A 25,274-nucleotide genomic window follows, 5' to 3' on the forward strand; every position below is an offset into this window, starting at 1 on the left:
CCCTGTCATCCAAATAGTTTCTGACAATAGTTTCCCTTTTTTTGAAGGGACTTAGTTTAACACAATAAGAATGGGAAAACCTGACGAGTGAGTCATGAATGTGCTGCAGGAAGGAAGGTCTGGGAAATGCATTACATCCAGAGCTGGTGGCTCACTGGTCAAGACTTCAAAATGACTCTGCAGATAAGTCCCAGGTTGATTCACATGAAAATAAAATAAAATAAACTTTTTTTTAACAAGGAGACATTTTTAATAGCATGGCCATTTACAGATCAACAAAAAGGAGGCCAACAGAAGATACAAATTTGCATAAAATGCACATATGCTAATTTATATGCATAGACTCAAATTTAAAAATAATTACAATAATTTACACAGAAATACAGTGCATGTGGCCATAGGGGAGAAGACTCTGACCAAGTAACCCAGCCTTTCTCAACCTTGGGTCCCCAGATGTTTTTGGCCTACAACTCCCATCATCCCCAGGTAGCAGGACCAGTGGTCAGGGATGATGGGAGTTGTAGGCCAAAAACATCTAGGGACCCAAGGTTCAGAAAGGTTGATTAGTAACTTGTGTGCCTGTTCAGGTGCTAACTGTTGATGACCAACTTCAAGACACCTGTTCTCCATGCTGGCGGGGGTTTTTATCCTTAATCTAGATAGTCCATCAAATAAAGGTCTGTCCTCTATAGTAGGGAACATAGTTCCCTCTAGGTCTAAATGAAGTTCATGAGGAACTATTATTCCAGGAAAATGGCAATCATGGTAAGGAGGTTCATTTCTTGTGACTCACTTGCAGTTTTATGATGAATTTAGTATATGGCTTTATTATTGCTATATTTCCCCTGCATTATTGTAGTCCTTTGCTTAGAAAAAGCAAATAAACTATGCTGCCTAAGAGGTACAGGACATATCCATTTACTGTTGAATTTCACATAATATTTCTAAGAATTAATCTGCCAGCTGGGCAAAATACATTATGTATGGGAACAATACATAATGGTCCACAAAGAATAAGCAAAACCCTAGAGTATGTCATAAAATAACATTTTTAAAAGAACCACTACCATAAAGAGTAAGCAGCTACATGTACAGCTATATACAAAAGTAAAATTAAAGCATAATTGCATTATGAAATATAGAGAGTTTTAACATTATTTGTGAATTTGTCTAGGAATGAATACAACAAAGACCTTGTTTAAAACTCCATCAAGCATTATCAAAGCTCAAACATTCGTACTAAGTTTTTTCTGAAATTATGCAGTAAGTTATGAATGTTGTATGAAATAAATGAACCCCTTTGCAACCCATAGATGAGAAAGAGTCTATTGTTCACCGTTTACAGACAAAAACTGGCAATTTTAGGTCGATGACACATGGCCAGAAAAGTTCATCTCATCGAGCAAGCTGTGACTATCAAACATGCCAAAATACTAAGGATCACTGATAACTTATTTTTGTTTCCAATACACTGTCCCTCTGCAACATTCCCCATGAGGTCAGCAAGAACCTTTCCCAGGGCACATCCAGGAGTCATTCCTGATTATGTTACAGCAGTGCTCCTTTTGTAAATATTTTTGAGACACCCAAAACCAATTTTTACTCTTAATTTATTGGACCAAATTTTAGGCTACTGGCAACGACCGATGGAAATGCACACACACTGCGATGAATCCAGAAGTGACCTGAAAACATTACTAAAAGAGCGGAATGGGGACGGGGCAGAATGTTTTATGTGAGGGCCCCCCGTATGCGGGGGTCCAGAATGTAACCCACGTGCAAAACGAAGATTGTCTATACCTACATATAATGCAAGTTTTCAGTTTAGGACAGATTTCTACATTTATTCTGCCCAAGCCATTTTTATCTCAAGACATTTAAACTCATACAATGCATGCATTGATTAACATCCTTATACAGATTACAGCTCTGTGTATTACCTCTACCCAGCAGCAGCTGGTGCCCACTACACGTAGTAGGGCTGCTAGGGGGTCTCAGGTGTGTGGCGAATGAGTGGTCCCAGGGGTGTGTCCAAGTTCTTCTGATTTTCTCCCCATCCTCCTCCCTTGCAAAGCTACTGTGGAACCTATGCATTGCAATTTTACAAATAGTTGGCACCTATAAAATAGTTGACTGCCCCTTTGATTAAAAGAATATGAGAGTACTGTACCCAAACAGCCAGTGACAGAGAGGAGGATTGTAAACTTAAGTCTTCAGAGCCACTGGTGTGCTTGTTTTTCAAAGGTATAGACAAGAAGGCTCTTGCCAATTGGCTTACTGAGAAGGAAAATGTACAGTCAATATTCTATCCAATTAAAATGTGATGCAGATTAAGGGCACCGCCAACTGCTCCTCACAAACCACAGCTTCCTTTCACAGGCTTGAGCAGAGGAGACATGATTAGGAACTATAAGCCTCAGAAATAAATAGAATGAGCATGCACAGAGTGCATCAGTCTCACCAAACTTTTGTTTGTATTTAATAACGTAACACACATATCCACCATGGTATATAATCCCCACAGTAGTTCAGGATCAGCAACTGGATCAGACCAAAGGCCCATCTAGTCCAGCATCCTATTCTCACAGTAGCCAACCAAGTGTTCTTTAAAACCTAAAAACTGTGTTTTTTTAAACCTAAAGAAAAACAGGAATACAAAACATCCATACATCTCAAGCCTATGTACAAACGTTAGAGTTCCAATAATACACAAGTGTTGAAAGTTACAACACACATAGAAGCCACCAGCCATTTCTCCTCGCCCATTCACAAAAATGATTTAAAAATTGATATGATAAAAAGATACTCACTCTTTCCACTATTGCTCTCTCGGTGAATATTCCTTTAAATACACAAGCTGAGCAAACTAGCCACCACACCCTTCTCCTGGCTAGCTACAAAGAATGGGCTTTGAGGCGTAGCTTCCAGAAACAGCTCTGAGCATGCTCAGATGGTCAATCAAGGCAGTCCTAATAGGCCACTACTGAGACTTCTTGTTAAGCCTCTTAACAATAGATAGAGTGAGAGCCTTCCTAGTAGGATTAACCTGGTAGACAGCCCTATCAACCAGATGGTTTTTCTGATTAGAAAGACATGGGAGGGACCTTTTTGCCATAGCTGTACCCACCATGCTGGTCTCTCTCAGACCAGTGAAGGTACCTGCTTAGGCTACCCTAGCTGTTCTGTTAATTCACAATGCAAACATATGAACTTATATGTAAGTAAGTCCTACTATGTTAAGTGGAACTACTCCCAATGGGTGCCTAGAAAGAGAGACCGAACCTCTCATCAGTTAGCCCAATCCAATCTTCCTCTTTCTCTCTTTAAAGTATTATAAAGTGGTCAATTAAGTTAAGATACTATGAAAAGAAGCAACAGGGAACATTACACAGAGAACATCTCACCACAGCTTCCTCTAATTAAGCTGATGTTGTCAATGTTTAGTTGAATGTAAGCTTCTTTTTTGGCAAAGGCAAGCTACTTTTTTGCCAAAAGCTTTTGTGTTGCAAAATTCAAGCACACAAAGCATAAACTCTGATCAATAGTTCCAGTTCTAAACAAACATACTGGGGAGTATGTCCCAATGCATACAGCAGGATTTACTTGAAAGTTGACTTGTATAGGATTGTACTACTTAACTTGATAGGATGTCTTTGACTACTATCAGGATGTAAAGCCATAATTGACACACCTGAGGAGGTGACTAATCATATGCCTCTTTTCACATGATTTTGAAGAAATAGTAACTGCAAATTTGCCGGGGGGGGGGGCAGGAATACTCACAGCATTCTTCCAGATGTAGGCATACATACATTGGCAAAGATAACAAGATATTCAAGTCACCTGATTTCCATTTAACACAAGACAATAGTTTCAATTCTTTACAACTTATTCCAGGGTAGTTTCATGAAAGCCAGTACACTATTCTGGACAATTTCTATATGCTCTTCTCCCAGTCCTCCTCCCTTAGGAAATAAACTATATAGCCCACCAAACAACACAGAGACAGGGCTTTGAGCACCTGAATTGCCAGGTTTTCTCATATTGTGAGGGGGTAAAATATTGTCCAGACCTTCAAATTGTCACCATTCTGAGAGCAGGTGATGGAATACATTTTTGAGCACCTGGCAACATCTCCTAAAGCTGGCTGGCTGGCTGAGACAGCCTATTCAAATAGCCACTTCAATGGCTGTATATTCTGTTCACCAACATTATGGCCCTTATTTATATTCCTTTTGTCGATGTGGATCACAGGGCAGCACACACTGCAAAAAAATTACGGGCTCAAAATTACTGGAACATTTTGGCTTCCAACCAGGCATTTCAAAGAAGAGGACCTGCACTGATTTACAGCAACGTTTATGACTGCTCTGCATGACTAGAGCCTGCAGGTGATTGTAGGCCAGGAAAGTAATTGTACTCAGCAGCAGGTGTTCACAGAGCTGCCACAAAAATTGAGGTACTAATTGCTTCAACTTTAATCAGTTTTTTAAAAAAAAATCTTAACTGATGCCAACCCCCAAGTAGTTATGATAGGGTAATATTTTTGCAATTTCCTTCTTTTGTATGAATAATGTACAGTGACTTGTTGTATTATCTGTTGACAGAAGAGTCAACATGGGTCTAATTAGTTGCAGCTGCCTCATGTTTGCAATAAAAAGAGCAAGCTCTGTTCAGCTTATACTACGGCTTAGAAATCAGATGTTAGAAAATGGTGCACATCCTCCTGAAGCACCCACATGGTGAAACGTGAAGAATTCCACAGCCATACTAAGTTGTGTGATGAAGCAGAGGATTTTTCTGCCTACATATGGGAATACCTCTCTGCTGGAAAGATGACCAAATACTTCCCCACCCACTCAGTCTCCTCCTTGTCTTCCTTTGTTACTTACACAGGAGCATGTGGGCAGGGGATCTGGTTCCAGGCACATGAGTACTGAACTTGAACAAAACTCTCTGTGCCATCCAGCACAGAGCAGGTCACATTCTTGTTCACGATGTAGGCACACCAGTTTCTGCAGGGGAGAAGAAGAGAGGGAGACAAGAACAGGACAGACACATTGTTAAGCCATCAAACAGTGAAAGTTATTAGCCATATCTCTGGGTCAAATATATAACCACAAAGATTCCATTCAAGAGACAGACGAGTCAGATTTGAAATTATCTGATTATTATTATTATTATTAGCCTAATACATTTATGGGATATAAAGCCAATTTCAAAGCTGTAAGGAGATGTAACAAAAGTAGTCTCTTGAATGCTACTGTGGAACTTGAGTATTCAAAAATACCTGGCTTTAAAATAATAAAATGCACCAAGTTAAAACTTATATTCTCACTAAATATAGCTGGTGACTACAGAATAGAAGCTGAAATGGAGGGATGAAAGCATCTCATATCAAACTGACAAGGATTGTGTTTGAACCTAGGGTGTGGTAGTACACTCTTCTTTCTGCTCTGTTCTTCCTATATGAACAAATGCAGATATTTTAAATAACCAAATACACATCCCAGCCCAGCAATATAGTTTATTATGAAGCAGTTAGGAGAACAACTGGTGCTTTGATGTTAGAATACAAATGTGGTACTGGCTGCTTAACATTAAACTGAAGCCACACTGAATCTGGGGTGGATAACTTTGGATGTTAAGGAATCAATCATGTTCTCTGGCCTTGTGAGAAGGCACTGGGCTAAATGGCCTCCTTTGGTCTTTTCCATCTCTTTGGTAGTAGGACACTTGGGTGACCAACCCTTTGTTGCTAAATAGATTGCTTATGATGGATGATCAGCTGTCCACAGAGGGGATTTAAAGGTTAGGATATACTTTTTTCCTGAATGAGCAAGTTATCTGCAGGGTGTGGTCTGACTTCAGAGTTTCTGCAAAGTCATATGCAGTTGGGAATTGGGATTTGAAGATGGAGAGTATGCTGTAAGTAAGTTGCATGTGCACAAGCAATTGATAAGAGTCAAAATGGAAGCTGGAGGGAAATCCAAACTTGTTTTAGAGACTTGTTTGTAAGGGAGCATCATTAATGCTTCCTTTACACCTCCAGTTTTACTTCCTGGTTCTAAGGCATATTAATTCATCCTTGCTTCACCCATGTTAGTGAAATCCCAGGCATCATTTAAAAATTTGCTAAATAATGAGTACTTAGTGAGATTCAGTTATATTTAAGGAAATTATACCATGCTTGAAAAGAACAAGAAACAAGCTGCCTTGTCTTTATGGAAGCATGAAGCAAAGCCGAAGTCTACAGTTTTGTGTAGAGGATAAAATGATGGTGATTTTGTTTTGTTCTTTGTAAACATTATAATGGAACCAGAAAGTATTTAAAAACCTGGGAATATAGCTTTGCTGGTAAGTCTCTTTGTTCTGTAAATTGTGAATACAGTCTGTATTCTGGAAAGGAATAATGCTGTTTAGAGAGTGAATAATTTACCGGGGATGGCTATACTGACTGGCGAAAGAAATGCATTTGTAAATATGGAAATGAGTAACTATGAATCATCTTGAATGTTTTCAATTTATGTCCCTTTATCATCTTTTCCAGGATGAGCTATAGGCTCTCTAGAGCTTTTAGAGGGACTTGATCACCTTTTAAGGTGAATGCTGTTTGGGGGGATTGCTTGCTAACAGTGATTTTCAATTGTGTGCAGAGGAGTTGGCATTGTGGATTTGGAGAGAGACTTTAGACAGACTAGATGGGGTTTAGACAGACTAGATGGGGGCAGGGGAAAGACGGTAGGGATTCCAAGCTGAAGTTGTCCAGAAATCAGATGAAGGACCAGTGTTTTAAACTGTTTACTTCTAAAAGTCTCCCTCTACTTGAATATTTGCAAATAAAACACTACAAAGGCAGCATAACTATCCAGCGCTTTTTTCTAGCTGGAAAAAACTAAACTCTTCATTGATACCCCCTAAACTACTCACTGCTTGAGAATTGAGGAGTTTCATTTAACAATATGATTTAGTGCTACATGGGTGGAAGAGACAATTACTAAAAATAAGCAAATATCTTTCTGCTGTTACTAGTCACAAATAGGGGTCACAAGTAGGCACCAAAAACAGAATTGGTGTGGCATAAGTAGACCTGATCACTGAACTATGGAGCCTGAACCCCCCCCCCCCAAAGCTGTTTATCCTTCAGTATCTAGCCTGTGCTCAACTTGTCCATGCCCAACACACACAGATTGTGCGTATTGTTATGTCAGCCAGTGCTCAACTAGCCTACCAAATAAGGCACATGCAGACACAGCCTTTGAGAAATGTCTTACCTACATATTTTGTCAACAGAGCTGGTCCAATACATTTGCTGCCTGAGGCAAAGGAGAGCTTGCAGTTGCATCTTCATTTAATACTGACATTGGGAAAGTGCCCTCCTCCAGTCCACAGCAGCCTCCCAGGAAGAACATCACAACAAGGGCTTGCCCATCAGTTGGCCAAAGAAGGAGCAACTGTGGAAACCTAGTTTCCTCCCACCCACCCCCACCCCCCGCTAGAAATAGCTATCGGATCCAATTGCAAATTGCCCTGGCTGAACTGAAGAGAAGCACATTCTGGCTTTAATCCGTAGGGCCCACATGGCAGTACTATGGGGTGGAAATTCCAAAGGATGCCTAAATGCAGCAGGGCTGGCAATATTACCATCTAAAAGTCCACTGCCTACAAGAAGATAATTCTTGTAGTCTGGCCCTAACTATCACCTGGAGAACTAAGGCCTGCTGAGTTGTACGTGCATGGTTGCGAGGTTGTCAATGTTAAGTGTTTTCTGTTTAAATAACTGCAACTAGTGGTAAGAAGCATTGAAGATCATGATCCAAGGCAAGCTATAAATCTTCAAAAGAAATAATAATAGAGATACAGTGTTCAAAATCAGCCAGGCAACAGGTGCATTTTGTACCTGTCGGCCACTTGCAACCAAGTGAAGATGCCTGGGCACCAGGATCACCCATGACATCTCCACCATCTGGAGGTGTATGCCTAGGGATCATTGGATCTTGGCTGTTTTCACACACTAATAAAACATCCTGTAGAATTCTGTCAATTATATTTTATCTGCACAATCAAAATGAATTTCGGGAACCAAAATGCTTTTTTTGCGGAGACTGTGCAGGACCAATTGTTGTAGCTTACCCCACCCTATTGCCCTGCTCTCAGTTGTGAAGAACACACTTACATTATGGCCCATGTCACCATTAAGAAAAAGATTTTATTGGAACAGACCAATAAATGTGTGAACTGTCCCTGGATAAATTGACTTTTCTTCTTGTTCTCAAAGTTGTTAAGATAGCTGAAGGTTGTCATCTGACCAGCCAGATGTTTAACTGATAATTATTCACAGTCAGTCCATCATTTGAAAAATAAGACTTTAGAGCCATCTTCTTGCCCCAAAATGGCAAGTACACATTCCGTTTTGGCAACTGTAACCTTGGTTTAAGGAGCCATTTGGCACCTGGCTTATATTTCTGAGTTTCTAACACTGGCCACATATCAAGCACTGCAGAAAGAGCTCCAACCATCTCAAGTAATATAGATTACACCCACCCCACCCCGGTTGTGTAACATCCAATTCTGTTCTCTGCTGGGACTGATGACCATGTGCTGTGAACTCAGCCTAAACTCTCAACAGAGCTTCGCAGCCGCAAAGGTGAGAGAATTCCCTGGACACGCCAGACCCCCACCAATTCCCTCTTCCCCGATAACGCAGCCGTTTCACTTTGCTCCAACTCGCCCATCTGCAGGCAGTTTGCCGCTATCGGGCTCCGCTCTCGGCCCTGCGGCTCACTTTTGGGGGGGGGGGGCGTTTCGTCAAGGGCCCGACAGCGGAGTTTGAGCGGAGCCCAAACTGGCGCGGAGAGAAGCCGAGGCGGGCACTTACTTGTTCCTGACGCCCGGCCGACTTGGGCGCAAGTGTTGCCCGGTCTGGCCGAGGCAGCCGGAAAGAGACAGAAGAATCAGCACAGTCCACCTGAGGGGCTTCGGGAGCAGCTCCATGCCCGCCACAGCTGGCGCGCCACCGGCTCGCCGGGCGCGAAGAGAGACGTCCCGCAGCTCAGTCTCCGTCCTGAAGACTTCTTCTCTCTCTTGGGACCCCTTTCCCCCTTCCTTGCCTATTAATTACGTCGCCTCTCTTTGGCTCCGCCGCGAACTCCGCTTCTCGCTTCAGCTTCGCTTCTCCACCTCAGCTCCTTCACTGACGCAAGACTCCTCAACCCCCCGCTCCCCGCCCCGCTTAGTTCTTCCCAAGTTTCCGCCCTCCGGCTCGCACACCCCGAGCCGAAGGATGACTTAGCCGCCTCCTCGCCTCACAAACATCTCCCCTGGCCAAACAGCGCGCGGCAGCCCCCTTCCACTTTTTCCTGCTCTCGCCCTGGACGCGGCGGGCGTAACCACTCACTTCGGGGCAGCGGGGATGGAATAGACGACTAAGGAACCGGGCGCTTCCCGCTGCACGAGGGTGTTCTCGGACGCTCGACAGTCTCCCCTCTTCGAGGGCTCCTCTCCCCACATCTGCCCTGCGTGACCTCCGAGAGAAAGGCACGTGCGCCATTGTGAGCTACAGGCAGAGGACTCTCCTCTGGCGGCCGCTGCTGCTTCTCTCCCCGCTTTTCTTTCCATTCGGCGTAGCCTTCTTCTTTTCCAAGAACAATCTTACGCAACTCAGCAAGCGTCCCCCCCCCCCAAAGTGCTTAATAAAGGAAGGCTGCTTACTTAGGCCAAGGGAGCCGATTAGCCGTCACAGAGGGGATGCAAGCAGCCGTGCTACCCCTACACGGGTCGTTATCATAGCCCAGTGCACCTGTTGGGGACTAAAACCTTCCTGATCACTTGGCAGGATGAAGCTATAGACCAAGCATGGCCAAACCTGGCCCTCCAGATGTTTGGGGACTACAGCTCCCATCATCCCTAGCTAACAGGACCAGTGGTCAGGGATGATGGGAATTGTAGTCCCAAAACATCTGTTTTTCATTATTATTTATACCCCACCCATCTGGCTGGATTTCCCCAGCCACTCTGGGCGGCTTCCAACAAAATATTAAAATACAATAGTCCATCAAACATTAAAAGCTTCCCTAAACAGGGCTGCCTTCAGATGTCTGGAGGGCCAAGTTTTGCCATGCCTGCTATAGAAGGACAATGCTTCTAACTACTTAATAACTTTTCTAGAGTGATAATGTTCTAACAGGGGTCCAGAGTTGCTTTATAAAAACAACAACATGTTCATTCTAATTTATAGTGTTAGAAACATATTTTAAATACTCTGCTGAGCTCTGATTTACACCTGCAAGTACTGTATATTGCACTTAATATCAGTGAAAAGTAGCTGGATGCTTCAAGACCTCTTCCTGGTGAGAAAAGACAACAGCATCTAGTCTAATCCCCAAAGAGCCATAGCCTCCCCCATCTTGGTGCCCTCAAGATGTTCTGGACTCTGATTCCCATCAGTCTCAGCCAGCAGGCCTGTGATAAGCAAGTTGGTTGGGACCTGATGGGAATTGGAGGTCATGGGGTTATACAAGGCTGCCATGGACTATGACTTATGTATATACACCCTGAAAGGAAATAAAACTATTTGCATCCCTGAAGACTAGTAAATTAATCATATATCTCTCCATTACCGCAAAGCAACAAGAGAAAATAATGCATTTACTGAGGTCGTTGCTATGTTCTAATCTGAATGACTAAGTGCCAAGTATTAACAGTGACTTAATCAAAATAACAGGAAACACTGACATGTCTTTATATAGAAAATATTTGGCTTGATCTAATATCACATCAAGTTACATCTGCTTCAGCTGTGCTAAAAATTACCTCGAAAACATATTTTGATTCTGCCACCAAGTCTTTCCCCTCGCCTTAGACGGCAAATGTGTTTGAATAACCAGAGAGTGAGATTAACTGGTGAACTGTCAATTGCTTCCTTTTAATGAAGTAACAAAACACCAAATAAGCCAACTGCTGCCTAAGCTTCATTCTCCACCCTTTAGGGACATAAGTGAGGAAAAAACAACACAATTTCCCAAAACTGTGCTTCTCTTTATTTCAGGGGTGGGGAAAATGTGATTTTCCAGATGCTGTTATACTACAGCTCCCATAATCCTTGACCATTTGCCATGCTGATTGGGACTGGTGGAAGCTGGGGTCCAGCAACATCTGCGTTGCTTCACATTCCCTAACTGCATTAGTTGACATATACCGGTATATTAAAAATGCTATTGTAGTTATTTTGTATGAGTTGTGGTTGTGCAAAAGGAAATCTGAACTTTGTACCATGACTATGCCAGTTATTTTTATACTAGTAAAAGTTAGCAAATAAAATAATTTTGCATTTCTAACGTGGACATGTGGAACAATATCCAATGTTGTACCAGTGGTTGCAACAGGGTTTTCCCCCTCCCCTCCTGCCACTTCAGGTCCACCAATCTGCTTGAGAGAGTCCCCCAACCCATAAGAACAAATTTTGGGGGAGGTGTTTGGGGAGACAGGGGAGGAGGAGAGATAGTGGAAATTCCTGTCACAAAAGCGGAAGTCTCCTGCACCCTTAGTGTTCTTGGTAGCTGCTGCTCAATTATAGAACCCCTTGCCCATGGAGAATCCAATAATAAATGTAGGATAATATATTTGACACAACTGACTAAATTGACACAAAGTAATGAACAAGTTCCCCAGAACCCTTCTTCAGATGTAGGGCAGAAAAGACGTTCCTGGGCATAGTAAGAAAATCCCAGCTTAGATGTCACCAATGAGCTGTTATACAAACTTAATTAGGTAAGACTATGCTAGATGTATGCAGGTGGCGCTGTGGTCTAAACCACTGATCGGCGGTCCGAATCCCTATTATGGGGTAAGCTCCCATTGTTCAGTCCCAGCTCCTGCCAACCTAGCAGTTCAAAAGCACGTCAAGTGCAAGTAGATAAATAGGTATCGCTCTGGTGGGAAGGTAAACGGCATTTTCATGCGCTGCTCTGCTTCACCAGAAGTGGCTTAGTCATGCTGGCCACATGATCCAGAAGCTGTCTGTGGACAAACGCCGGCTCCCTCGGCCTATAGAGCGAGATGAGCATGCAACCCCAGAGTCGTCCGCGACTGGACCTAACGGTCAGGGGTACCTTTACCTTTACCTTTATGCTAGATGTAATATGTGTGTATACAGTATATGAGAAGATTCTTCAGAGTCTGAATCTGTGTGGTGTAAAACATTTGCTGTTGTTGAGTTGGCCTTTTCCATCTGAAGTTAAGCAAGTGTGGGGGTCATTTTAACTTCTACATTTTATATACACATTTAGCTGGGCATACTATTTTTATTGCAATACTTTTTTGAAAAAACGATTAACAGTCTGAAGTGTAAGAAAGGGGCAAAATAGAAGCTGGAATAAACAAATGTTTACAGCACTGTGCTCAAATGGCAAAGGCTGTCTGAGAGAGAGGCATTCTTGGCTGCCTCACGTTAAGTGGAGCTCCATTTTCTGGGAGTGTTCCCAAGATCTTTGCATAAATGTTTTCCACATGTGATGAAAAGGCTTTGTTTGGACTTACTGTTAAACCTGAAGGGGCATTTATTATTGTTGTTGTTGTGGTGGTGGTGGTGGTTGTGATGAAGATACAAAATGAAAAGTTCCTATAGGGGCAGTTTGGGATATGAATTTAAATACAGTATGGCTTGGGTTTTTGGCATGCATGCATGCATTTTGGCATGAATTGTCGTTTGGACAAATGACAGGAAAATGTATAGGCTGCATTGGCAGTGCTTTAATTTATGAAACTGAGATGTACAGAAGAGGTGCTGGCATAGATATAACTCTCCCCAAACCCAGATTCAGGTGGGGTGAATCAGTGGTACTTCTTTTGAAAAAGGAGAGTCACCATTCTTCTGTCTCTTTGTGGTAGATTTTTGACAGGTGCAGCTTGTTCTGCAGGGACAAGAAAAGCTGTACCTGTTGGACCTCCCTTTTCTACATAACTATTCCAGGCATGTATTGGATTCAGGGGGAGGGGGAAGGTTGCATCTGTTCACTATATGACTTTTCTAGAGGCTATTCCTAGAAATCGCTAGATGCTTCAAGGAAAGGTGGGTAGATCGGGGGCATGTTAGGACACTGGCCCTCTGTAGCAGGAGATACCCACACAAATACATTAATATGCTTTTTCATATGTGCTGGGGCTAAGACTTGGCTCCAATGAAGCATTGCATATTTCTATGTTGCTATTAAAATAAAAAGTCTATTCCATGGCAGTAGGAATGCTACATGAGTTGGTTTAATTGTCTTCTTGAATACAAGCCTGGGATATACATTGCTGCCATAAATGGCAAACTGTCTTCCGACAGCAATCATATGGACTTCATTACTCAGATGCTGTAATTCACGAGTCTCGGGAGTCCTTTGTTTCTGTTTTCCCTCTGAGTATTATCCCACTAAACACAAGTTTAAGCAGTCATGACTGCCTGCAAAGCAAAGCAGTGCATTTAATGACTGGTAACAACAGTGTAACTCTATACAGAGCAAGTGCATTAATTTAAGACTAATCTATACAGATGGCTACATTTTAAGCCATTTTCCAGTAAAATCTGTCCAACCTTGGAACTTGTTTTTGGTACCAAAAGTGGAAAACCCCACAATCCTTCATTCCCAGGATGCTGGAAGACTGATCTTAGCACAGAAATGAGTAACAGAAGAAGCCTTACAGTGGTCTTAATATGATTCAGGGTGTAACAATTAATTTCAAGCGCTGTGAGACCCAGTCTAGGTTTTTCACATTCACTTATTATATTTCCCTTTGCTGTTTTGAGTGGATAATGCACGACTGTCAACACTGGCTCTAAAGCTGCAAACTATGCTCAGGATAGAAGTTTGAGCAAACCTGCAGAGAAAAAGGTTAACATAGATATAACTTCTTGACTAATATAAATTACTAATGCCACCTCATTCATTCTCTTAATTAAACCAGAGTGCTTCTCCAGATGTCAAAAATAATGGTTTCTGGCAGCACTAATATGGCATACTTTAAACCTAATGAATGCTCTGACAGTCTTCAGAATAGCTGTCTTAATGAGAGAGGTGGCATGAACAGCTAACATGCATGCAAGAGATAACAAGCATGTTCTAAAATAGACTTGCATAAATAGAGTAAGGAAACCTTCTGAGAATAAAATGCACTGTTGGAAGGTTACAGCACCTGCTATGGCTCTGTCTGGGATGCAAGCTGGAGCAGTGTATATAGAGGTCCTGGGCTGCCTGGATAACAACCCCCCTCCCCATGGCCTTACTGATGTGGTCCAAAGGAAAGCAATACATTTGGGACCAGCTTGGCTGCAGGAGTTGCTGGAAGGAGGCATACAAGACTCTATCAAACCACCCTTGGTATTCCACTCTGGATTTGTGTAGGGTTTACTCCTTAGCCCTTTTCCCATGAAGATGTCCCACAAGGCAGTGGGTAAAGCACTATCATCAAAAGAGGTCCTAAGTCCATCAAGCGGAGTCTAAAATTACCGAACTGCTCCACTGCTCTCACAAATGTTATCTTGAAAGATTTATGAAACACACACATATCTTTAATGTCTGGCCCTGTGTTGTCACTGTGTTGATGTAGGAAAAGCATCTTGAGTGACAACACTTTCAGAAGGCTAGTTCTTTGAACTCAAAGGGAGCCCCATCACAATTTGTAATGCTAATCTTCACAGAGAGTGCGCAAATGGGTATATTGTGAGTAAATTAATTTTTAAGTAATACTTGCTCTGTGGGTGATTTTCCCCAGAGTCATCATCTTTACTAAACCCAGCTTACCAGCTAAAGTTTAAACATATTTGGAACACTCTGGGAGGAACTCTAGAATCTCTGCCATTAGAGACCTACTCAAGTTCTGGCTTTTGAGATCTGAATAGATTTTGAACACACATCTTCAGCCTTGTATTTGTAGCAGAAAAACAAACAAACATTGGATTCTTGGGATTCTATACCAGCACGTATTTACCCAATTATTTCCTTCTATTGCATTTCCTACTTTCAATTTTAAAATTATTAGTTCCTTAAGACAGAAATCTGATGTTTGGGCTTCTACATAAATACTTACCAACATGTGCACCCGAAAAACAAATTGACACACTAAGCCTATTTGTGACTCACATGTATAATCTGATAGCAGATAGCCTCAGAATGGGTATAGAGGAGATAATAAAGTCCTCGGTTCAGCTCTAGTTGTGCACAACTAGTGCAACGTAGCTTTTTTTCAGACCTGTCTGCTTAGCTTTCTCAGACTGAGCAGGAAGTCCCCCAAGCTACACATATGTAAACTATTTAAAATCTGGGACTCCATATAGTCAATGTGGATACTTCAGCTTGGTTCAGATTCCTTTAATGGAATCCTTTAATGCATTGCAGGGGGTTGGAATAGATGCCTCTTGGGTTCCCTTCCAACTCTTAGAATTCTATGATTCTATGAATTAGTACAGAGCACAGAATCACTAACTAGCTTTACTGAAAGTTAGTATTGCTCACACTTAAAAACACAAAACCCTGTAATTTAGAACAATACTACTATAGTGCATGAAAACTATGACTCTATGAAGATCAAACTAGGAACCTTTCATAAAAATATAATTGCAGTGCAGCAAAATTCCCAACTCTTTTGAGGGGTCGTTTTCTTCCTGTCCCAGATGGTATGGAACAGGATAGAACATTCCACCACTGACAATATAGGTAGAACAGATCTGCTGTTCCCAGTATATCTTCCTTTATTAGGGTGGCTAGTACATGACTGTCTCTGCACATCTAAGGGTTTCATTTAACTCCCCACCTTTCCCTTTCTATCTAGTTGTTTATACAAAGGAATAGGCTTCTCAGAGAATCACTGAACAATCTCCATCTCACCCTTGCCTAGCATTCAATGGCTGGGATGTGTACCACTTCCCACCAGACAGTTCTCCTTTATTCTGCTGCTGTAGCTCACAGGAGAGACCCTGAAGGGGTTTGCTGATTGTTCTCTTCACTCTTGGCTTGGGATGGATGTGATCAGAGTCTCATAATTTTACAGGCTTAGCTGGAGCATCGAGGGAAGTTATGCCTCAGAGGGCCTGGCAGATCCTTTCTGCTTGAGAGTTCTCTTAAAATGAACCAACTAGGCCCAGGGGTGGGGGACCTGTGGTCCTCCAGATGCTGTTGGACTCCCATCCACTCAGTGGTGGAGGAAGCCTTCGCGCTGCCCGGGGCAGCGGCGGGGCGTCATGGTGCGTGCGTTGTGACGCCACGGCATGTCAGATGCACTGCGCATGCCCAGAATTTCCGGGCATGTGTAGTGGATCCGGCCGGCGCTGCTGCAAGGCGGCGAGTGAGCGGCGGGTTGGGCAGCCCCATGACCCACCGCTCGCTCACCGGCTCGCCACGGGAGCAGCAGCACCAGCTGGTACCTCTGCGAGCGAGCGGCAGGTCGTGGGGCTGCCCCGTCCGTAAAGAAGCACGGACAGAGGGGGCCGGGCGGATGGGGAGGGTGCGGGAATGTCACCCCCCCTCCCATGGAACCCGGGGCGAAGCACCCCCTACGCCCAGCCCTTCCTACGCCACTGCATCCACTCTAGCCAGAACAGACAATGGTCAGGGATGTTGAGAGCTGTGGTTCAACATTTGAAGGGCCACAGGTTCCCCAACCTGCACTTAGGCCCTTGCTTCATCACTGCAGGAGATAGTGGTCCTTCTGCCAGATGAGATTTGTAAGCTGTGTTTTAGCATATATCCCCCAGTCTCTGGAAGGTAGTGGCCAATTTAGAACAATCAACATACTCAAGTTACTTACTTTGGCAGATAGTAGTATCCATGTGTCAGGTTTCTGCTCATCTGCAATCAGCGGGACCTGCCTACATCTGGAGTAGTAGGAAGTTTGACCATATTTGAAAAATGTCTCTAACTGCTTTCATACAAGTAGTGAATAAAAGCATAAGAAGCTATCAATCATTTTAGTTCAGCTCTTCTCCACAGATTTAATGGGGGCAATGCTTAGGGACTTTACATATGGATACAACACTTTATTTTATTTTAAAAACCCTTAGGGAACACATTCAAACAATCTAAATTGCAACCTTATATAGTAATAGAAGAAGCTGTAGTATTGTAGCAATTTTATTGCAAAATCTGAATGTTTTATCATAAATAGAAAAGCATATTTATTACTTCCACGTACTGAAGTCTAATAACCAAAGGACCATAGAAAAATCTATACAAAATAAAGCTTAACAGTTGTTACTAACAACATTTCTCTATAAGTATACAAGAACGATGGTTTACATGAATTTATTTTTCCCCAGCTTGTACATATTTCAATATACAGTTACTTTTTAAGAAATCTGTTTAGTCTATAGTTTCTTTTTTCGGGGTGTTCCATTAACATCTGATGTATCTGTTGCTTTTTGCTGCTGTTTCTTCATGGGAGGAAATGATACCCATTCTTCTGGACTACAAAAAATAAGCACAGGTCATTTTAGAAACTGCATAAATGCAATACAAATATCGGGCAAGGTTTTTGTTGTAGTTATCCTTTCCCCTTTTCCTTCTTCCCTTTTTCCTTACCCTCATGCAAAGACTATATGCAGTATTACTAGCACTGTCAGGTGGGATCAGTTAGTTGTAGGATATTCCCTGCACATGCATATTCATGAAAAAACACCACAAAACTGGGCGTTTAAAAAAAAACACCAACTACTTTAGAATAAATCTCACAAACAAACCTGAGTGACCGTTTTGCTGTTTCTCTCCGCATTCTTTTTGGAGGGCTAGGATTGTCAAACGTATCAAGTTCTTCCATGTGAACTGAAGATTTGGAGCATCGACCAGATGAGGTAATGCCTATAAAGATCACAAACATTACTGTTGTTTTCAAATCTAGTACATATAACTTTAGAAATAAAAGACACAAGCATACCAAGCATGAATTAGATTTTTAAAGCTAATACTTACAAAAAGTAACTATGTACAGTCATACCTGGGTTACAGACGCTTTAGTTTGTGTGTTTCCGGGTTGCGCACTGCGCCGAACCCAGAAGTACTGGAACGGGTTATTTCCGGGTTTTGGCGCTCATGCATCCGCAGAAGTGCTAAATCACGCTTTGCGCATGCACAGAAGCGCCAAATCGCAACCCGCGCGTGCGCAGATGCGGGTTGCGAACACGCCTCCCGCACGAATCACGTTCGCAACCCGAGCGTCCACTGTAGTTCAAGGTTTGAGAGTATTATCCACAATTAATTATTAGCAAATAAACCCGCAATTTCCCTTCCTGCAGAAAGGACATTGTGTTTGTGAAATTGGGCTCATGAGATAGGTCAGAGGGGGCACCTCCTCTGAGATCAACCTCCTTCCCTCACCTTTTTGAACCAGTGGACACATTTTGAATTTCCCTCTCTCTTACACATGCATCATATGTACACATACACATACGCCTCTCCTCCTGGGGGGTTGGAAGAGAGAGTGGGCAGCCCCACAAAGACAAAGGAGGCTGTGGTCAAAAACCACTGCTTTCTGCATGGAGGAAAACTGTGGGAGGAGCATGAGGTATCCTAGAAGTTAGTGGCATTGGAAGGACTGCTGGAACACAGAATCAGAGCACTGTAACATTTTGTTGGAGGCCCCACTTGTTTTTCCCAATGTCACCGAAGAAAAACAGAACTATACAATTGTTGTTACTTGTGTTTCCAAGTTTATATCTCATTATATATTATAAATACATGATGTTAGAATGCTGTATCAGGATATATACATACCAGGATACTTAAGCTCACATCTTTAAAATGTAGTCAGAATTTTGATAAATCTGATGCAGTTAAATTAGAATACATTTATGAAATTGTAAATCCCCAGAATGAGTTTCTGATATAATTAAAATGGTTAACTTTTCGACTCCATGATGTAAAAGTGAATGTGTGAGTAACATACCCAATTCCTGCTCTATTGACTTGAGAGCCTTCTCCTGGTCTGCAAGCTCTTCTTTCTTTTTTTTCATTTCTGGACTATTATATGATTGCTCATGCACATCAAGTTCTGCCTTCATATTATTAAGCCACGCAATTGCTTTCTGGTACTGCTGAAGGAGATCTAACATGTAAAAGAATAATAGGATAGTAAGGCACAAGACCAAATCTTTTAAGAACAGTAGCAATAATTAACAGACAATAAAGCTGTTAACAGTCCAGTACCACACATATCTACAGTACTCACAAATTAAGCCCCACTCACTGTGGCTAACTTCTAGGTAAGTATGGACAGGATAACAATGAAATTGTGTGCGTAACTTTTTTTTAAAGGTTACTAAAATATTCTTTGAACATAATGAATTTCATAAATATATATCATTGTAGTCTAGAGAAAACTGCATGTGTTTAGATGGGGTCAGGGAGCAGGATCTAGCTGGTGGGCTAGATTCTGAGCTCCATCACCCTCACAGGCACATTTTAACAGATGGGTGAGATGTCATATATGAAGTCAGGTGCAAAGGAAGACCCTTGCAGAAAATAGCAAGTCCTTCTTTGTGGGCAGAAATGGGTGCACTCTGTAGATCCCTACAGCAAGCCTCTGCAGAGGATTCTTTGCATTCCAGGATTAAACTCTAGCAAACAATTCAAAGGAAGAATTGGAAATGCACTCTAAGCACACAGTCAATTCTTTTGCACTGAAAAGCCAGCACTTTTTGAATTTGGCACCTTTTTCTGTTGCTGTGCAATACAAAGGGATATTTTTTCCTTTGCAGGCATGACTTTAGGATCTCATCACCTGGCTTGAATTCAATTGAAAAGGAAGAATCAATAATGCACTCCTGATTTATCTTAATTTTAGCTTGAAGTTTCCTGCATCTGATGTTACTATATGAAATCAGATGCAGGAAAGGTGTGCATGATTTGCCCCAAACCACTAGGTGGGCCAGTCTCCAAGGCTGGGCAAACCAAATTAGGCCTACTGGTCAGGTTTCCCACCACTGATTTAGCAACACCTGTAACAAATGTACCGATCAACATTCACATTTTATTTACTCTGCATTTAAACTACACATAAATGGTATCTGTATAAGAACACTGTAATTTATGATATGGCCTTAAAAACACAGTTTTGAAGATTAAATTGCTCTGTTCCATCACACAAACTCTATATTGTTTAAAAGTCTATTACAATCGGAGGCCCACCCAATTTCAAAGGCACTTAGGACAATATGCTGCCAGAGTACTATAATGTCACAGAAGCAGTGATACGGGTTTTCATTATTCTCCCCCCTCCCCAGTGTCTCAAACACTGATGGATTTCAGATTTAACAAGTTTATCTGTGTTAAATTAACTGAACAAAACTGAAAAGTATATCATTTTACGTGCTGTATAAAATACATTAATGTGTTTCTAGTAGCCAAAAGTAAGAAAATAATTGAATGAGGTGGGGATTAACAAAGTGGATCTAAGATACAGTCAAAGGCATACTTACTATGGAGTTTAAAGAGGGGAATTTTGCACAGAATTATAGTAGTGGAAATTTTTCAATCTCACATCATTGCACTAGGCAATGGGTGCAGAATCTGCATGATATCCTAACCTGGAGTCTTGCATTAGGCCATCAACATGATGCCACCAAGTCCTAGATTTGAAAACTGAGCTGTAAGCATCACATTATCTCTAACTATGGTTACTGATGCACATGATCGAAAATGGAAGACAATATGTCATTATTCATTTCATAATAATTGCTTACAAAGTTTTATTTACCGATTATGTGAATATATTTTTCATTAATCTGTGATGATTTGCCCGTACCAAAGGGCTGTGGTGCAAACTCAAACGCATGTGAGAAAGCTAAAAGGATCTAATATCACTAGATTCTCATTTAGTAATTGCAACTGTATCAGCAGCAATATGAAATGCCAAGTACTGTATTTTTCCGTCTATAAGACACCCCCTATCTTTGGGAACTCAGATTTAAGAAAATGGGGGGAGATATATCCATGTATAAGAGGCCCCCCCCTAATTTTTGACATTATTTTTAGGGAGAAAACCTAGTCTTATACACGAAAAAATACAGTATATTTAGTTAAGAGTCAGACTGAATTTCTAAACACAGTAAATTTTTAAGAAAAGCTGCACAAATGATTATTTAATAAATCATGCTTTGAACACACCTATCTGTTCAGAGAGAACTTTGCATCGTTGTGGCAGAGGTGCTCCAAAAACCATTCCTCGAAGCTTATCCATGGGAGGGGCTTTATTCTGAAGACCTCCAAACTTTCCATTGCTACGAATTCTCTCTCCGTCTCTTGTCAATAATGCTGGGCAATGTGTGTTTTTAACAAGCTGTACAGATAGGTTTAATATTCATTAATAAATATGTGGCAAGTCTGTGACATGTAACATGTATTTTTAACAACACTGTCACACTGAAGTGAACCCCAAAACAACACTAGGAGCTTCAGAAAATTGTGCAAGCCCTGAGGTGTTTGAGACTTCTATATGTTGCAAGTATCATAGAAACATGGCTGAATTCTGTTCTGCCTCTGCCTCTCTCATGTATGTACAAACGGAAACATTTGAAGTGGCAATACACACCTCTTTTCTGTAATGATTGGCAGCATCCAAATTGTCAATAATAATGGCATCTCCTAAAAGCATCCCAAACACTAGAAAGGTAAATGAAATAATGAGACTTTAATGTTCAGAATTCCAACCTCTATACAAACCACTGTTTCCTTTATCATCTACCCATTATAAGGCTGAATATAAATACAGAACAGAGCACTGATATCTTGACATAGTTCAGTGGAACTCTGAAATGCCATACTAGATGGGGCAATATTGCTAGTATAAGAGCCCTTCTGGATCAGACCAAAGGGCCATCTAGTCCAGCAGCCTGTTCTCACAGTGGCCAACCAAATGCCATTGGAAAGCCTGCAAGGAGCATGAGCGCAATAGCACTCTCCCCACTTCTGACTCCCAACAACTAGTATAACACAAGTCAAAAGTAACAAGCATAATACCTGTATACCATGTATATGGTTTCAAAACTGAATATAACAATGCTAGTATCAATTGATGTGGATGAAATAGCTTAGATTCATGTCTTAAAAATGGAATTGATATTGAAAATCTCCAGTTTGATACAGAAAGGACCATTTAATTTTGTCTAATACTTTAGTGTCATTTAAATAATGTGGCCAGATATTCGGGGAAATTACTCTTGCAAGAGGGCATGAATTTTTAATTGTCTTGCTCTCCAAATGTTAGTTGACAGATTCCTACTTCCTAGTCACATGACTATCAGCGGTAACATTTAAACATAATTCCAGCTGGGATTTTATAGCTGGGATTTAGTAGCAAGACTGAATAAAAAAATCCTGCACTCCTGCCAGAGCGCCACATTCACTTGATTCCAGCTTTGAGCAATAACTCCACTAAAAATCATTCTACTGATCTGAAAAGCGTTCAGATTTATGTCTGCTTTCCAAAACTACAGCCATCATGGATATCCCTCATTTCTTTGAATTTATTATTTAAAACTGAAAGATTAATAAACGACTTTGCTATGAATGCCTTAAAAGCATCTCACACTAGGTTATTTTTCACTGTTCCTTCATATGTAAAAAAAGAGAATCTTTTTTCAATCTCAGTATTTCTCAAGATTAAAGTAATGGACTTCCACAAGTCCTTCCCAAGTACTGAACTTTACGTCCCAACTAAAAAATACTGGGGTTATGATTAGAATTTTTTTTTTAAAAAAAAAAACCCCCAATGTTGTTTAATAGGGTTTTAGAGGAGTACTCAACCAAGTGCTTCCACTAGCACAAGGTATTTGGGTTGCAGCCCCTAAATGTATTCTGGGGGCTTCTCCAATCCTCTGGGACAGATTTGGGAAGGGCAAATAAGACACTGAGAAAGAAGTTCTGTTGTGCAAGTAGAAATCCTTGGGCGAGCAACAGCACTTCATTTGATATTGGCCTTAGGCTACAATTTTATCCACACTTACCTGGGAGTAAGCCCCCTTGAACTCAGTGAGACTTACTTCTGAGTAGACAGGTACAAATTGCACATTAAGCAGCTACTACAAGAAATAAATAATCAATTCTTTAATAAAAAGCAAGGTGCAAAGGCTAGAATGTGTCTTTAAACCCTGCTTAAAAGAAAATCAACATTAGGGATCATTGAGTTTATGGTTGATCATTCTGTTAATGATATGTTCCAATTATTCATTCTAGTCCAGCTCTCATGAGTTTTAATGAACACTTTTTCAGAGATGAAACTTGAGATGACACACACACACACACAAAATATATATGACAAGACTTCATACCTCTCAAAATTGCTGCCACTAAACTTATTAGAGCATACTATAATTCCAAGTTTTGCTGTTCCCATGATGTTTACCTGTCTGGCAATTCTCTGTGTGCTCTGGAAATGTTAGCAAGTTCCTGGCAAATACAGGATTTCCTAAAGCCTTGAAAGTATTTCTTCCATTTTGTAAGTGAGGTAAAGGCCTGGTTAGAAACAAGTCAAATAATTTATTTCCTTTTGGCATTGATGTTTGCAGCATGTGTGAAATGCAGTCCATGCAACCAATCTTTCTCTTCCCTTCCTCCTCCAGCAACCCTCAAACCTTTGGTGCGGATGGGCTGAACAGTGGGGGCTGTGTCATACAGGGCAAGTGCCCAGAACTGAGCAAAGGGATTTACTTCAAATGGACAAAACAAACAAGTCATCATCAGGGTTTTATGGATGCAACAGACACAAAATGAATGGGCTATCAATCTATAAAGCAGGCATAGAATTTGATTTCCCAACCATAAATCTATTGCTTAAAAAAATCTGAAAATATTAAGAACTCTGAAAATTTGAATGCCAAGCATTATTTAGATTAGGAAAGAATACAGAAACCTTACCTGTTCCAGTCTGGAAGACTCCTCCTATAAATAGAATCAAGAGGCAACACCTGCTGCTGACCTTTGGTTTCATCAAAGATACGACGAGCTGCAGTAGTAGTCAAAGTGACTACACAGTCCATGTCACTTGCCAAATGCCAAGAAATAACCTTTGCTACTTCATTATCTTCAATTTGTGCTAAGTGTGAAATCTGACAAAATAAAATAATGAATTTCAAAGGATGGGTTTTTTGCCCTGATGGGAGGAAAAATATAGATTCCCTGTGCCCTCAGTCTAGTTAGAAAGTCAAGACATAGCTATTTTTGCTAGGCCTCAAGCCTACAGGAAATCACAGATACCACCCTTTGAAGAATTTTTGTCGTTGCCAGGAAAGGTGAGACAAGAAGGTGGACATGGAAGTAGCTGTGCACAAAGACACAGTTATGCATGCATTATCCATCAGTGTGACATGACAGAAGTTAAAGAGGAAACGAGATGATTCCTTTGCAATGTTACTGGCTTCCTGGGATAATATTAACAAGTGCCCTTATGGAAGTTTTATTCACCTTTTCCATTCTCATCTGCTATAACAGACAGGCCCCAATTACAGTTCTCTAGTGCTGGGTGGTGCTGTGGTCTAAACCACAGAGCCTGGGGCTTGCCGATTGGAAGGTCGGCAGTTCGAATACCACGATGGGGTGAGCGCTCGTTGTTCGGTCCCAGCTCCTGCCCACATAGCAGTTCAAAAGCACATCAAGTGCAAGTAATAGGTACTGCTCCGGCGGGAAGGTAAACAGCGTTTCAGTGCACTGCTCTGGGTCGCCAGAAGCAGCTTAGTCATGCTGGCCACATGACCCAGAAGCTGTCTGCAGACAAACACCGGCTCCCTTGGCCTATAGAGCAAGATGAGTGCGCAACCCCAGAGTCGTCCTGACTGGACCTAACAGTCAGGGGTACCTTTACCTTTAGTGCTGGCAATATTGTAAACATTTTTTTTTTTTTTTTTACAAAAATATGACATGGGCCGTATTTTTTGGTCTTGCCCTAAAATGACCTTTTTAGACAAGTATACTAAACAAAACTGAAGAAATAATGGGATACAAACTACAAGTAGATTCAACCATTGGATTACTTGGCTATGTAAAAGACCTAGTCCTATCTGAAAATAGAGAAACTATATATAGATAAAATTTATACACTGCTTTATTCATTGCTGGGTCCATTATAAAAAGAGAAAAACATGTAGCTCACACTATTATGTTATATTGCATACTGCTGGTATATTGCATACATAATAAAGATAATGATAGGGGGAAATGTGTACTACAGAACATCCTAAGAACTAATATTTTTCTTATTTTTAATTTTTCTTACCCACTATCTTATCTTCACACCACCATTTCATATGTAAT

General features: G+C 41.3%; 2 protein-coding genes across 2 annotated transcripts in view; both read right to left on the reverse strand.

Moving 5' to 3' along the window:
- Window positions 1-9,356, reverse strand: part of EMILIN2 (elastin microfibril interfacer 2) — a 30,603-nt gene extending 21,247 nt beyond the window's left edge. The window contains exons 1-2 of the mRNA XM_033154979.1: window positions 8,879-9,356; window positions 4,893-5,015 (exon numbers count right to left, since the gene is read on the reverse strand). Of these exons, the coding sequence (XP_033010870.1) occupies window positions 4,893-5,015; window positions 8,879-8,994 (239 nt within the window). The 5' untranslated portion in view covers window positions 8,995-9,356. The remainder of the gene's footprint in view (window positions 1-4,892; window positions 5,016-8,878) is intronic.
- A 7,739-nt stretch (window positions 9,357-17,095) lies between these two features.
- The window catches only part of SMCHD1 (structural maintenance of chromosomes flexible hinge domain containing 1), a 65,451-nt gene continuing 57,272 nt past the window's right edge, over window positions 17,096-25,274 (reverse strand). Inside the window, exons 42-48 of the mRNA XM_033154982.1 lie at window positions 23,883-24,073; window positions 23,371-23,480; window positions 21,559-21,629; window positions 21,135-21,306; window positions 18,916-19,074; window positions 17,714-17,831; window positions 17,096-17,441 (exon numbers count right to left, since the gene is read on the reverse strand). Of these exons, the coding sequence (XP_033010873.1) occupies window positions 17,342-17,441; window positions 17,714-17,831; window positions 18,916-19,074; window positions 21,135-21,306; window positions 21,559-21,629; window positions 23,371-23,480; window positions 23,883-24,073 (921 nt within the window). The 3' untranslated portion in view covers window positions 17,096-17,341. The remainder of the gene's footprint in view (window positions 17,442-17,713; window positions 17,832-18,915; window positions 19,075-21,134; window positions 21,307-21,558; window positions 21,630-23,370; window positions 23,481-23,882; window positions 24,074-25,274) is intronic.

This window comes from Lacerta agilis, chromosome 7, assembly GCF_009819535.1.
Source record: "Lacerta agilis isolate rLacAgi1 chromosome 7, rLacAgi1.pri, whole genome shotgun sequence".
Classification (NCBI taxonomy): domain Eukaryota; kingdom Metazoa; phylum Chordata; class Lepidosauria; order Squamata; family Lacertidae; genus Lacerta; species Lacerta agilis.